The sequence below is a fragment of the Callorhinchus milii genome, unplaced genomic scaffold (genome assembly GCF_018977255.1).
Source record: "Callorhinchus milii isolate IMCB2004 unplaced genomic scaffold, IMCB_Cmil_1.0 Scaffold65, whole genome shotgun sequence".
Classification (NCBI taxonomy): domain Eukaryota; kingdom Metazoa; phylum Chordata; class Chondrichthyes; order Chimaeriformes; family Callorhinchidae; genus Callorhinchus; species Callorhinchus milii.
This window is the reverse complement of record NW_024704806.1, coordinates 448-16416: the sequence shown is the minus strand read 5'-3', so window position 1 is coordinate 16416 and position 15969 is coordinate 448. Positions and strand designations below refer to the sequence as shown.

The 15969-nt window shown below is 45.3% G+C and overlaps 2 protein-coding genes across 3 annotated transcripts; both read right to left on the bottom strand.

Moving 5' to 3' along the window:
• Positions 1-35: 35 nt before the first annotated feature.
• mks1 (MKS transition zone complex subunit 1) lies at positions 36-9037 on the bottom strand. Its single transcript, XM_042345597.1, has 18 exons — positions 8870-9037; positions 7799-7926; positions 7165-7229; positions 6427-6582; positions 6084-6181; positions 5698-5826; positions 5444-5548; positions 4789-4897; positions 4276-4332; positions 3621-3663; positions 2962-3024; positions 2679-2749; positions 2345-2414; positions 1930-2037; positions 1614-1744; positions 1404-1486; positions 1230-1327; positions 36-810 (listed from the first exon to the last, which is right to left on the bottom strand). Exons 1-18 carry the CDS (start codon positions 8944-8946, stop codon positions 719-721), a joined length of 1683 nt encoding a protein of 560 aa, XP_042201531.1. The 5' UTR covers positions 8947-9037; the 3' UTR covers positions 36-718.
• Positions 9038-11304: 2267 nt separating this feature from the next.
• LOC121851591 (B-cell CLL/lymphoma 7 protein family member B-like) lies at positions 11305-15751 on the bottom strand (the record flags this gene model as incomplete). Of its 2 annotated transcripts, none has more annotated exon segments than XM_042345598.1 (5): positions 11305-13268; positions 13806-13885; positions 14277-14447; positions 15382-15496; positions 15686-15751. In XM_042345598.1, coding segments are annotated over 5 exon segments (528 nt in total), but the record flags the coding sequence as incomplete, so codon positions are not given.
• Between the last annotated feature and the right edge of the window lie 218 nt (positions 15752-15969).

The following is a 15969-nucleotide window of genomic DNA, read 5'->3' as shown; positions in this document are numbered from 1 at the left end:
CTCACAGGAAAGCACTACGCGGGTAACCAGATCGGTGCGAATACAGATTTTATACACATTAAAATACAAATTACAGAAGTGTGGCTCCAATACAAAACACAGGACAAAGCTATACAGGTCACAGTGCAACTACGCGCAGCAGCAGCAGCAGCAGCAGCGAGGAAGCTGATCACTGCAGTAACTGACAGCTGTGAGGTGGGCTGTCCATCGCCCTTATCTTGGTTTGAAAGGACAGACGTTCGGACGTGAGCAGCCAAAAGCGTTCAGAAATGTGACCGGTTCCAAGGCAAGAACTGTAGAAAGACTGAACGGTTTAAGCCAGAAAATGGGAAAGATTACAGAAGACACACTGGACCCTTCACGCGGTTTCTTGACTGCACCCAGCAATTGCCATATGCTTTTTAAGACTGTTGAATGACGCAGTACTGCAAGCCCATGATGTTAAATCAGTTGTCAATTACTTGCTGGGGCCAGACTGACTGCCTGGTCACTACAGAGCGAGCACGAGCCTCACCCTATCAGAACAGGCTGGTGGCCGGCACAGAGAAACGGGTCCTGCCTGATTATCACTCAAGATGGAGTCCCACAAAAGCTAGATTGTAGGGGACACAGACAAGAGTGACCAGGGAATGCTTCCAGCCTTCAGGAAACCCAGTGCATGCACCCCGCTTGCTGTGAGGTGGGATTGTCTGCCGCTGCCTGCTTCTCGCAACGGGAACTAAAACACAGTGGAAACAGATGTGCTAATCAAGTCTTTGGGAAGATTCTCTCGTGCTGCCTGCATTCGGCGCTGAGCTTTCTGGAAGGCCTCTGTGTGAGGGAGAGATTGTGAGACAGTCAAGGTGGGCAACTGGCCACAGAGCTTCCTACAATGACGTAGGTGATCAAACAGGAGCTGAATTTCCCTCTCCCACCCCCCACCCCCCCTTCGTTTTTGGTGATTTTCATCTTTGCTGATAAGATTTAAGTTTGATTTCCACTTCCAGGTCCTTATCCATTTATTCCTCTCATCAATCCCATCCTACCATCTCCCAGTCTGATCAGGGTACACCCAATTGCCAATCTCAACTCACTAGAGAAGCAACTCCACTCTTCCTCTCTCCCTCCCCCTACCTCCATCCCCTCCCTCACCCCCCCTCTCTCACCCCCCTCTCTCTCACCCCCTCTCTCTCATCCCCTTCTCCACAATGGGGTGCGACAATCACTAGGTGAGAGAGTGACAGACGTACCCAGCACAGCCTGGACAGAGGTCTGTTGTGTGGAGGATCCCAGACGCTCCAGAATATTCTGTCGCCGCTCCCTCATTGTGCTCAGACTTACAAAGTCTCTGTGAAGAGAGGACACAAACGTCAACACATGTTACGCATACAGTCCCACACAGTTACACACAATGAATCACTGACCTGGATTGCTGGATGCAGTTTAACTTGAAGGTAACACTTCCTGTGGTTTGTGTTCTGAAACCAAATCGACTCAGTCGTTCTCCCTGAAATTCAGCAAATTAAAATGTCATTAAAAGTGTGTCTGATGCTTGACAACAGTCCCTGTTTTGTAATAGATTTACAACACTGGGGTTGAATGGAGAGGTTAGTGAATGGGGAGTTCAGGCCCACCTTGAAGGTGCTGGGCACCCGAACGTAGGTCATGTCCTCCAACTCAGGGGAACCTCCAATAAAAAATCGCCGGAGTTCTGATGTCCCGGGCTGCACCGGTCTCCAGGTCTGGCACGTCAGCGTGTGACAACCTGCTCAAATAATAATAATCCTTGAACTTGATATAGGGCCTTATCACATCTTTGAGCCGTCTCAAAGCGCTTCACAGAATATACTGCAAAGTGAATTATATATTATTCGGGTGAAACGGGGTCATTTATTACACAGTGCGGCAATGCTTGTGTTGCTATGATTGAGGTCAGTAGAATTTACTCACCAGGACTGATGGGAATGTTGACGTAGCCGTAACCCTCAGTACGGTATCGCTGCCAGAAATCCAGTGACAGAACCTCAAAGTACAGCACCGGCCAATGTGGCAGCCAATCTACAAATATAGACCTCAACTGAACTCAGAGAAAAACTGACTCTCCCCTCTCACACTCTCCTCGCTCATTCACTCCTACCCCATCATGATCATGCGCCCCACCCCTCCCCACGCTCGCTTGCTTACTGACTCTCACGCTACAGGGAAGCAAACACAGGCCGTGTGTGTACTGCTCTGGGTGTATACGGTTCACAGTGGCCGCAACACAGTAACACGCGGCTTTTTTATGGTCATCTCAGGTCCGAATCCAACAGGACACTGAGCAATGTGGAGCTGGACTCCAGTGCACACCTAGCCTGACACTCACCCTCAGGCTGATCGTCATTCCTGTAGCCCACTTCAAAGCTGAATGGGTATGAAAAGTACGCCACACTGGCCTGTAAAAGACAAGAGCACTTACACCTGCTCAGCTCGGCGTTAACAATCCCAGATTATCTAATAGTGTTTATAACAGTATAAAAGGATTTGATAAGGTTAGCATGATTAGGCTGTTTCCCCTGGTTGGGGAGTCTGTAACAGGGTCACAAGTATAAGACAGCGACGAGGAGATCTAGAAGAGAATTTAGGTGAAGTTGTGACCTTCAGCCGGAGGCCAGTGTGAGGGTTACAAAACCGTAAACCTTGGCTCCTGAGCTCCTTACCTGGCCCTCGACTTTGGTAGAGCAAGTCTGAGTCACTCCAGAGAGCTGCTGATTGTTAGGGTTCCACCATTCTGTAGACAAATACATGACATCATTTTAGATTCCTCAAACAACAGGTCATATCTGTGTCAGACAGCACCAGCCGTGTATGTTACAGTAACCTTTTGTGACCTGGGAGAGACTAGGGCAGAGGGGCAGAGAGGGGGTTAAGAGAAGAGGGGAGAGAGAGAGAGTGTGGGGTAAAGGTAGTGAGAGAGGGCTGTACCCACTGTAACATACTCACTGGTTGGAAGCTCGAGGAAGAAGTGCACATATAGATTGTCGTAGTCATAGTCCTGTGCGGAGACTGAAAAAACCCAGTGGTCAGCGCACCCTTAACAGAGCCACCCGCAGCCCAGCGCCCTCGTGCTCTCAACTCAGCCCTCCCTGAAACCCACTCTCTCCATTCCCTTCAGGTGCCTCATCTCCCATCCCTACCTTCCCCCCGCTAGTCAGCCACAAACACTCCCAGATTCAGGCCATCCTGCACACACACCCTCCTTCACACAGTGCTCTCAGAAAAGCACAGTAGAAGGGAATCCTCCCTGACTCACTGTGTAAACCTCATTGCCAGTCCTGTGACAAAACTTCCCACTCACTTCTCACCCGAGCCCCTGAAGCTTGGTCAGCGCAGCACAGACAGACCTGGGACCTATTTGTCCAGGAATAGCAACACATGTTGTGTCGGATGCATCACTGGAGTCGTGTACCCCAGCAGGAGGGTATACACTGAGTCAACCTGCAATCTTTCCTACTTGGTTTCAGTAACACCATAGGCAACGAGTAAAAGCAAACTTTAAATCTCATCCAGAGCCAGGCCTTAGTTCTGAGAGGACACAGAGAATAGCTTGTAGAGAGTAATGTGAAGGGCACAGATACCCACATGAACTAAAATGGACTTACCAATTTCACCATTTATTATTAGCTGAAGAATGCCAAGTGGAGGCTGCAAGAGTAATGAGTGAATCAGTCAAATGAGAGCAATTAACTTACATTTTTACAAAATCACTGGCAAACACTATCTCTTAAAAAAGCTTCACAAGTAATTGCTGTCAAATGTAGTGGCTGTGTTTGTAGGAAAACATGACAGCAAAATCCAACAAACAGCAATGAGGGGAACCACCAATTAATCTGGACAATCGTTGGCCAGGAAAATAACAATTACATTTAGATAGTGCCTTTCATATCGTAAGGACGTCCCAAGCAAGGACACCAAGAAAAACTTCTCTTTTTTTGATTGGTGTTGTGGGCTCTGTAACACCCAGCTGAACAGGTAGACAGGATCTCAGTTTAAACACATCCTCTGAAAGACAAGCTCTGAGAACACAGTGCATTTACTGTAGAGGAGCTACATGCTGCACACAAACTCATGTACGAGTATCTTTGTAGACTCTTAAGTATGGTGATCGGTTTCCGCACGTACCAGACACCCGGCTCAGCATAACATATGTAATGATGTGAGCTCTGAAATAAGGTGGATATTCAACAACAACTTGTATTTATATAACGCTCCTCATGCTGGGTTATGTCCCAGGACACTATTCAAAAGCATACTTACAGTTTCAAACTCTATCCCCACCAAAGTGGTGAGATATTCTTTGTGTCTGCTGTAAAGCTACAGAAACAAGAGACTTCATGAAAACAGACGTTTTCAAAGCATTGAAAATGCAGGTGAGTTATCATTGTCAGCCTGACTGATTATGTGAGATTACTTCAAGCACAGTGACTCTGGCTATTGTATAACTAGTTTACAGACAGCTATAACTAGCATAAACTGGTCATATACAAGCTTTTTGTAATACATGTTTTACACCCCCCAGAAAGTGAAACTAGATTATGTATCAAAGTCGAGGATACGATAAAGTAATCAAGTCAATTAATCAGTCCACAGACAGTCAGCTTTAAGAAAGCAATGTAACAATAATAATCCCTGCATTTGATATAGCGCCTTATCACGTCTTCCAGGCGTCTCAAAGCGCTTCACAGAATATACTGTAAAGTGTAGTGACTATGCTGTGGGCGAAAATAAAGATGAGGCAAACACACAGAAGATTGCGGTGTTACTTCTTACATCTTTGTAAAGGTTCTGCTCCTTCTCCTGCTCCTCGCGTGCGGCTGTGACCGACACGTCGTTGATGGTGTACAGCCACAGGTCCCGCTTCTCTCCCTCAGTCTCCAAGCTGCTCATAAACATCAACGCTGTACATAAGTAGGAGATGGCAAACCGGAGACCAGTCACTTTAGGTTTATGCGGGTGTAATGCCGGACCGTCTCATGGTGTATTCATAATGCATTCATAATATTAATAATCCTTGCATCTGATACAGCACCTTATCATGTCTTCGAGTCTCAAAGCGCTTCACAGGATATACTGTAAAGTGAACTGGCTGTATATTTTGGGGGCGAAATGCAGCAGCCAATTGCGCACAGGAGCGTCCCACAAACAGTCGTGGATTACGTGATAAAAGTTTTTTGGGGGGGGGATTATTACCTCCGGAAAGTGATCCGCCAATCGACTAATAAGCAGGTTCCTACTTATGCTAGGTAAACAGACATGTGGAGTAAGGAAGCTTGCCTAACATTTCGCTCTGTCCAGGAATCAAACCCAGGTCCTCTCCCTTGTGAGACAAACGCACTAAACACTGGGCTGCGGACTCCACACCGTATTGTAACAGTGGCCTGGCGGTTCAGGGCAGGGGCGTTGTTGGGGCAGAGAGCAAGCTGACCTGTATGGCACTTTGCTGCCACTGAAGTCCGGCTTCACAATGATCACCCCGTTGTTATCCACTTTGATGGTGCACAGGACGTACTCGTGCTCCCGGTGTCCCAGCCTGAAGACAACGGAAAAACACCATGATCAATGGAGCTTTACCCCAACATAAGAACATAATAATTTGCTCAGTGAAAGAAGAGGAAGATCCATTTTGTTCGCCTTCCAAGAAACCTCCAGAGGTGAAGAGCTGGGCTGGGATTCACTCACTTGCCGTAGGGTCCCAGATCTCCCATAATGTACATGGTTTGCATGGGCGTGTTTAGCACATGGCTGTTCCTCATAAAGTCCTTGGAGGGCTCCCAGGTGATGATGCGTGATTTGGGAATGCTGCCTTCCCTAGAGAGGAACAGAAAGGTTACAGACATTCTCCCACAGATTATACAATGTATGGCAACTTCGAGCAACAACAAATAACATTTATACAGCGCCTTTCAAGTCACGAGGATGTCCGAAGGTGCTGCACAGTCAGGGAATTGGACCCGAGCTGGAGGTTGGGATCAGGAGGTGTGGGAGGGTGACAGCGGCATCTTGAGACCCAGATCAAAATGATATCATTTATTGTGGATTGTGTCTGGCTGGGAAGCTACACTCACGTGGTCCTACGATCATGCCTCCGACGGCGAACCTGTGCCATCCTCTCCACCAGGTACAGTGGCTCCTCTCTGCTAGATGTGGTCACGGATTGAGAGTGCTAGAAAACAAGAGATGTGCTGATCCCTGGCTTCAAGACTAAGGTGGTTAGATATTTGTTAGGTCAGGGTATCAAAGGATATGGGGCAAGGGCGGGTAATTGGAGTTGAGGTACAGATCAGCTATGATCTTATAGAATGGTGGAACAGGCTCAAGGAGCTGAATAGCCCCCTCCTGTTTTGATGTTCCCCCCACCCTCGATTCCTGTGTCCCTGCCTCTCACTGTGGAGGAGCGAGCTCTCTTACCTCCTCGGTGTTAGTGTAGCGGTCGAAGTCTGTGTAGGTGAAGATTCTCTGGTTCTTCCTGTACCCGGTGCTCTCCAGCCCGAGGATCTCGTTATGGTACTGCAGGTCCAGGGGGCTCTGACACGCAGCCTGGCTCCTGAACAGGTCAATCTCAAACTGCAACAGCAAGAAATGGGTCACAGCCATCCGTCACACTGAAGCCGTCCTGGAGAACAATCTTACAACAAAGACAACTTTGTGACAACAACAACAAAATTGCATTTATAGAGTGCCTTTCACATCAGGAGGACGTCCCAAAGCGCTGAACAGTCAGGTGTCGGGGCCCGAGCATGGGGGAGAGGTGGTGTAGGGGTGAGAGAAGGCAGAGAAATGGGAGGGAGACCAAAGGCACCATCAAAGAGAAGGGTCTTGACACTGGCCTTGAAGGAGGCAAGAGAGGAGGCGAGGCGAAGGGACTGTGGGATGGAGTTCCAGACAGCGCCTTTCACATCGGGAGGATGTCCCAACGTGCTGGACAGTCAAGCTACGTGGAGCAGGCCGGAGCCTGCTGAGTGAAGGGAGCAGACAGGTTGACAATTACTCATCAATCTGGAGAATTCTTTGTCCAACACTGAGAGACATTCCCTTCCCTTTTCGAACACTGGTCATGGGAACTTTAAAGTCAGATAGATGGGAACTTGGTTTAACATCTCATTCCATGGACAGAAATGGTGGAAAGATTGAGCGACTGGTAGTTACCTGGCTGAATAGTTTCTCCTGCCAGCCCACCACAACCTCCTCCTGATCATCGGGCCGGAAACCACCTGACAGAAAAAGCAACAAACAATTGTAGACCAGAAACAGCTCAAATAACTATTGATCAGAGATTAGTTATCAGTACAGTATCTCAAACGTACTCGAATAGCCGGAATATTGAATGAGTGACTCGTTAACTACTTATCCCACAGGCTAGTTATCAGAGTTTCACTATAGACAGATGCTTATAGGGGAGGAATATTGAAAGGTAGAGGGAGTGAGCAGCTGAGTGGGTTTTACCCAATTGTTTGTTTATTTATTTATTAATCCATCTGTGTGGAGAAAAATACGAGTATAGCTTTAATGGCAAAATGGCCAGGTTCTGTGCTGCGTCAGGCTACAACGTAATAGTGCAAGCTGTATTCTATACTAAAGGTAGCATTTTGCTAAGTAAGGGTATCAAGAGATATTGAGCAAAGGCAGATTAAATGGAGTTGAGGTACAGATCAGCCATGATCTAACAGAATGGAGGATCAGGCTCGAGGGGCTGAATGACCTGCTCCGGTTACGATGTTCCTAGAGTAGACCTGGAAGCGCGGCAGTGAGGTGGGTTGGGTGTGACAGACCTGAATCTTACCTGAAGCTTCAAATTCACTTGCGCTCTTGAATGTCGCCATTTCCGTGCTACTCTGTTCAGGCTGAGTTGCTGTGCGCTCAACTTTGTGAGAGAAGACTGTAGAGGGAGTTATCCGTTGAATCCACACTCTGGCAGTTAAAACGTTCAAAAATGAGATTGAAAACACTTACAATTTCTCCAAGGCAGACCAGTCACCGAGGGCAGGGAATCCCCCCACTCAGCTCCTGGTACCCTGCAAGCCAAAGCCCTAACGGGTTGGGTGGTCCGAGCAACAGGCAGCGGGAAAGCTTGCCAGACAGCAATATCAATGGCAAACGATAATAATAATCCTTGCATTCGATATAGCGCTTTTCACGTCTTCTCGACGTCTCAAAGCGCTTCACAGAATAGACGGTAAAGTGAATTGACTGTATATTTGTGGGCGAAACGCGGCGGCCAATTGCGCACAGCAGCGTCCCCACAAACAGTCATGGATTGAAGTGACCAAATTGTTATTACTTCTTTTTCTTGAGGGATTACTATCAGCAGTGTGGGGTAAGGAAACTTGCCCGAGGTCTCCCCCTGAGTGGCCGGGGATCCAACCCGGGTCTCTCGCTTGTGAGGCGAGTGCTCCAACCACTGAGCTACAGGACTCCACGATGTGGGTTTAGTCGGTTGGACAACGCACACTCGGGGCTCCCCCCGAGCCTCGGCCCCCACTAACCTGCGCCTCGTACCCTCCGGATGGGGTAAGCGGGAACCGTCAACCCCCCACTCCCCCCCACATTCCCTCCACTCCCTCTCCCCCACTCCATTTCCCCCCCACACTCCCTCTCCTCCCCCACACTCCCCCTCCTCCCCCACACTCCCTCTCCTCCCCCACACTCCCCCCACACTCCCCCTCCTCCCCCCACACTCCCCCCACACTCCCCCTCCTCCCCCCACACTCCCCCCACACTCCCCTCTCCTCCCCCACACTCCCTCTCCTCCCCCCACACTCCCCCCTCCTCCCCCCACACTCCCCCTCTCCTCCCCCCACACTCCCCTCCTCCCCCCCACACTCCCCCCCCCCCCGCTCCCCTCCCCTCTCACCGGATTTTCAGGTGTTTGAGCGGGTCCCGGCTCCTGTACACGGCGGGGCCGGTGTCAGTGCTCCAGTTTGCCGCCATCTGCCTCCTCTCCGCGGGCCCGGGGCGGGCGCTGGGGGTCACCCCCGGGGCCGAGGGCAGTAACTGAGCCGCGGGGCCTCAGGCGCGGCCTTTAGTAAGTGCTGCTTTGCGACAGTGCCGTAGAGCAGTCCGGCGTCCCGAGCCGTTTCCCTGACAACAGGGCGGCCCTCAGCCCCGCCCCCACCGGTCACCAATAACAATGATAATAGTAATGATAATAATAATGATAATAATAATGATAATGATAATAATGATAATAACGATGATAATGATAATGATAATAACAATGATAATAACGATAATAACGATAATAACGATAATAATAATGATAATAACAATGATAATAATGATAATAATAATAATAATAATGATAATAATAATGATAATAATGATAATAATAATAATAATGATAATAATAATGATAATAATGATAATAATAATGATAATAATAATGATGATAATAATGATAATAATAATAATAATAAAAAATATGATAATGATAAAATGATAATAATGATAATGATAATAATAATAATAACATAATAATAATGATAAAATAATAATGATAATAACGATAACGATAATAATAATAATAATAATGATAATAATAATATAATAATGATAATAATAATGATAATAATGATAATAATAATAATGATAATAATAATAATAATAATGATAATAATGATAATAATAATAATGATAATAATGATAATAATAATGATAATAATGATAATAATAATAATGATAATAATAATAATAATAATGATGATAATGATGATAATAATATGATAATGATAATCCTGGCATTTGATACCGCGCCCCATCGCGTCACCGAGAGCCGTCTCCAAGCGCTTCACAGGATACACCGTAAAGTGAAGCGACTGTGCATTTTGCGGGTGAAACGCAGCAGCCGATCGCGAACCCAGAAACACGATACAAAAATCGCCGACATCGGGGGATTTCTTCGTCGCAACAGTTTATTTCGATTATTTGCACAAGAACAATCCTTCCAAACAAGTCAGTTTTTACAGTAAGAAAGGCATCTGTCCAGCCTCTGAGGTAATAAAAAAATATTTTTCGACATTATGATTTTCAGCTTCAATCAAATCAAGTTACATTTTGAGACACGTACCAGTGACTTGAAACTTCCCATTGCCCACTCCTCGCCTCAGCAGCGGATATAATCAGGAGGCAGCTTTGTTCAGCTAATACCGTAATATTATAGGGACTGGGTCAGAGCTCGCTCTGGTGTGTTTCAGCAATCGTCAGAAAAGAACACTTTACTAAGTACTTTCTCCCCCAAATAAAAAGTGCACTTGTAACTACAATACTTTGGGTACATTAAAAAGCAGGTACATTAAAAAGCAGACATTAAGATCGGAGTCACCTTTTAAAATGCTTACTTAACAAGAAGTAAAAAATAGGAAGAGCAACTTAAATCAAAAAGCAGAATTAAAAATCTAGTAAAATTTGTCTGGAAAGAAACCATTGTTCAGAATGTAGTCGTGAAATGGAACTGATCACGGGAAAGCACACTCTATTTGTACAGTCGCTAAATGGTCCTGTTCCTACACGCAACATTTACAATGTCAAAGAGGCTATGGTAGGAACTTTGTGTTTGCTTTTCACTGACTAGAGATGTTTTACTTAGAACATAAAAGGAAGGAGTCACTATTTACAAATATATGCTTGGTTCTATTAAGCGCGTATATAAATGTTCTTAATAAATGTAAATAAAAAGGTTGGGGCGAGCTCACATTTTAAAAATTTAAATCCTCAAGATATTTCACACGTGTGATTTATTTAATATCGGCTTCTAAGCATACAGACAGAACAACTAGTGTACATGCAGCTCATTGACTGACTGAACTCACTGCTCTAATGGACAGTCACAGCTTCAAATGGCCCCTCACACACACACATACATTATTCACCTGCATACATTTTCAGTTCTGTTTGAAATGAACTAAGATTAATGGTAAAGCTTTCAAATGATCAATCCAAAGAATGCATCAGACTTGCAAGGCCATGAGGTCCACTGCCACACCAATAGCTTGGTGCCAAGCCTTACCATGGACAGACAGGTATGAGCTTGATTTGAAACATGCATTAAAACTACAGCTGGGCTCGATTAGCATTGCACAATCCTGTGTGTACACAACACACTCACTCCCTATGTAATGCTTTAGGCCATAAAGAACATAACTAAACAACCTTCTCCCCAATGGAATTGGTGGTAAAGAAACCACTACACAGGCCAGGTCACAGGTTCAATTCCCAGACTGACCATGGCTGGACATTGGGCAAGGACAAGATTGAACTTGGCTGTAATGCCCTCCACAGAAACAAGCCCGTCATCACTCACACACAATGAACGGACACTTGGCTGATATACCCAGTGTCATGTGTCTGTGGAATCGTACCCCGGTAGGAATCAACACCCCTACAGGAGAGGAGGAGGGGAGAAAATTGGCAAACACAACTAGTAATCTTCAAAAGCGCGCAGGAAGTGCAATCAGAAAGAAAAATATTAAACTTCAAACTGAATATTCAACTTCTGTTCAGCTCTTTTGTATTCAAAAATATATCTCTTCTGCATTTTCTTTAGAAAATACAATCGGAAATGTTTTCACATATTCCTGGCTTCACTTCCATTGAAAGTTCTGTAGGGATAAGATTTTTATTCCCCTATTATTATTATTATTAATATTATGACTTCTCAGCTCTCAGAAACCTAACCAAAGGACCCAGTGGTTTAAAATCTAGAGTCTACAGCAAGATGCAGTGAGATACCTCCCCCTGAGGAGGGAAAACGTGTAGGAGGGCAGAAAAAGCCAATTGTAAAATGGATATTGAAAGCTGTAGTTTTTCATAAACTGTAAAGGATTTCTATGTTTCATTACATTATTTTGCATTTCTAACCATTTAAAATTCCCCTCTGTGGAAACTTGGTTAACAAACCACCTAGGAAGAGTTTTATTGGCACCAACTAGCCAGTTTCAATTAACTACTGAACCCAGAGTGAATGGTTGTATGTGGAGCAAGGCAAGACTTAGTTTTCATGTCAGACAGAATAGGTACTGCTTACGAAGAAGAGGCACTAACTGAGAGAAACTTCTGTTAGGGAAGGTATGCCTCAATGTGCATAGCTTCAATCCTGTTGATTTCACACAGAATATTATCTTATTATCGGCCAAAGGAGCCAAATAAGATCTCCTAACATGGGGTGAGGGCACAGAAACTAAATCAGAGAATCAGCACCTGAATTAGCTATCCTCAGCGGAGAGTACTAACTGCTGATAAACCTTCACGTTGGTAAATTGTCCAATCAGTTAACCAATCCCCTTTATAAACCCCAATGTAGATTTACTGACAGCATAATTGTGATGATTAAACACAGCCTTTCTGAACAAATACTGCATTGCTTCTCCACAAAGCAATTGCAGCATCTGTTATGTGCTATGAGGCTTTCAATTCATAACTCACTGACTGGAACCACATGTTTGACTTCATTTTTGTTTCCAAATCCACAGTGCGTGGGTCTGGGAAGAAACCTAAAGGTCTGACAGGATGACTTAATCCTTTCAACGTGCTGCTTTGAGTGTGCTACCACAGTCTTGGAGAGACTGACACACTCTTCATGCGGTCCACAATCCCAGGGTAAAGTCATGGGTGTAAACGTAAAGTTGCCCCTCACCCACAAAGTTTAGTGTTTATTTCAGGAGTATTTATTACAATTGAGAGCTCCTGAAAAGGAAAACACACAAAAAAAAATTCTGATGAGGTACAAGGTGTCCTAAGTGCACCTTACTTTGGGCCACTGATTGTGCCAATCTTGGCTGAAGGCAACAATGCCTAATTTTACATTAAATGTATGGCTAGGAGTTGACGACAAACACTATGCATTCATGGGTGAAGTCCAAAGCCGTTCTTCAGCACAAACACATCTCGGTCAGCTCGCTAGAACTGGAGGCACTTCAGTGTCAAATAAGAGGCCCACTGGGGCCATGTTTTAAACCCAACCCCTTGAGTTACAAAAGGACACAATCCCACATTACAGAAATTCAATGGTTCTACGCCAAAATTCCTAATCTTTTCCATCACAAGCTAATCCAAACTACAAAATAAATATCATTCTTCCATGCGTCAGTCACTTGACGGTAAGTCAGAGGGAACCAAACATGAGCCAGCTTGACAGAGCGGTGAGGATGAATACCGCTGGGCTAACTCTCAGTTACAGGCTGGACCACTGAGTTCTGTCCGGTGCAAATCCTCTTCAGTGGAGGTGCTCCAGAACATTCATCATCTTCTTCCACAACCTGTTACCAAACCATGAATGATTTAAATATAAATTAGGAGTTTGCAAAGATGTGCTCCAGTCTGTGATTACTATCATATTCTTCACACAATTCAATTAACCTATAGACTGTGAGCAAGTCCAGAACAAGGGGAATAATCTTAGAATAAAATTAGAGCCAGCCCACTTACGAGTGAAATCAGGAGGCGGTTTTTTACCCAAAGAGTAAACTGCCTGGATCCATTCCAATTTCCAAGACTGAGGTGGATAGATATGTTTTAGGTCAGGGTATCAAGGGATATGAGTCAAGGGTGGGTAATTGGAGTTGAAGTACAGATTAGCCATGATCTTATAGAATGTTGGAACAGGCTCGAGAGGCTGAGTTGCCTACTCCTGTTCTTATGAAAGATAAGACCAGGCAAATACCCAGAGAGGCCAAATAAGAGGCGGGTGGGGTCACAGTTCAAAATGGGTTTGCTGGTCACCCACCCCCGACCGCACTCACCTCCGCACACATACTGACCTCACGCCGCTCTAAGTGTACACACTCCTGGCCTACCTGAGGCTGCTGGGGCACCGGCTCCTCCTTTGTGAGCATTGGTGGGTCATCTCCTACTTCTGAGGAAGGAAGGGAAGGTTCTGTGAGAGAGAATTGAGAAATTACTACTGCTATAGCCCCTATGACAATGCTTCCACTTGCCGTTTGACTGACTGAAAGAAATATTGGAGGCATCAGCAGGAGCAAAGAAGTGACATTCACCAGTTTAACTGAAAATTAGGACTTGTAGCCCACTCGGCAACTGTCTGCCCCATACACCACTATTCTGATAGGTCAACCCACCATTCCATAGCCCAGAACACAGCATCGAATCCCTACCCTACCCTCCCTGCCCTCTTCCTGATCCCAACCCCCTGCTCGGGTCCAAATCCCTGACTGTCTGGCGCCTTGGGACGTCCCCCAATGTGAAAGGCACTGAGTAAATGTCATTTGTTGTTGTTGTTGTTGTTGTTGTCATGTTGCTGGCTATACCTTCCATACTCTCCTGTCCCAGCATGGGGGGCTGGGAATCATCTGCTTTGAAGTCAGACAGAATCGCCGGGCTGACAGGCTCACTCTGCTCAGGACTGGGGCTGGGGCTGGTGCTGCTGTCCACTTTTACCTGGTAGGCATCTGACAGCGAGCTCTGGTTACTATTCTCATCTGGAGTATAGAAAACACACAAACACATCATCATTGTGGAGTCCTGTAGCTCAGTGGTTAGAGCACTCGCCTTGCAAACGAGAGACCTGGGTTCAATTCCAGACAGGGCGAAGCCTTGGCCAAGTTTCCTTACTCCACACAGAGCCTAATAATAATCCCTCAAAAACAAAAAATAATAAATTGGTCATTTTCAATCCACGACTGTTTGTAGGACACTGCTGTGCGCAATTGGCTGCCGCGTTTTGCCCACAAATATACGGTCAATTCACTTTGCAGCATATTCTGTAAAGCACTTTGGGAAGTCTAGAAGACGTGAAAAGCGCTATATCAAATGCAAGGATTATTATTATTATTATCATCGCTTCAATTTCTTATCCATTTTCTTCTTCCTTCTACTCAACCGTTGAAAAGAATTTGGTTTGATTTGATGAAAGAAAATTTTGGATCCAATGAAGTCAAAGGAGAACAGTTTGACAAATTGAAACAGAAAGTGGTGGTTAGACACACACACACACACACACACGTGGCCACTCACACAAAATTGACTGTATATTTGTAGGAGAAACACAACAACCAATTGAGCACAGCAGTGTCTCAGAAACGGTCGTAACCAAATTATTATTTTACTTACTTTTTTTGAAGGGATTATTACCCATGGAAAAGCAATTCACCAATTGACTAACTAAAATAATAGGGTTCCTATTTACTGTTAGGTAAACAGAGGCACGTGTGGAGTAAGGAACTAAGGTTTCACTCTGCCCGGGAATCGAACACAGGTTTGTGAGGCGAGTGCTCTAATCACAAAGCTAAAGGACTCCACTGAACAAAAACAATTTTGATGAAACTTGCCAGTCTAGATTGAACAATTGAATGCCGTTCAGTTATGCGCTGCTTACACTTAGAGCAACCTGCAAGAGGTTAAAGGCACACTCACCATTCATTTCCAGCAGGATGGGTGATGAGCTGTTGTCAGACACTGGCAACTGGGGAAATCCTTTGTCTCCCTTTGTACCTTTTGATTCAAGATTATTCTTTGATTTGGATTTGTCCTGGAAAGGGGTAGCAAAATAAAAAGAGAACATTTTAAAAGCTCACTGGTACCAAGAACGAGGGCATCGTCATAGTATTCTGCAGGATTTCTTCAGGAAGATTTACAAAGGCAATAGGCTCTGAAATGTCAAAATAAAGATCAACAATAGTTTATTCTAATATTTTATGTGGTTACAAATTTCACCCACCTCTTTGGGGTCGGTCACTGGGACCCACTTAAATATCCGGAGCGATGTGTCTCCTACTGTCACCCATTTCTTCTCCCTGTGAAAATGCAGCTCTGATGAGTGATTGTACAAGCTCTCAAAATTACTTTTACTCTGGGAATTCAACAACAACCACAACTTGCACTTCAGGCGTCGAAACAGAACTGTAACAGAAAACTTTATGTAAGTGTCATCTTTTCTCAGTTGGCAGCAACTGCCACGTCTTGGTCAGAAGGTCGTGAGATCAAACCCTATATCAGGACCTC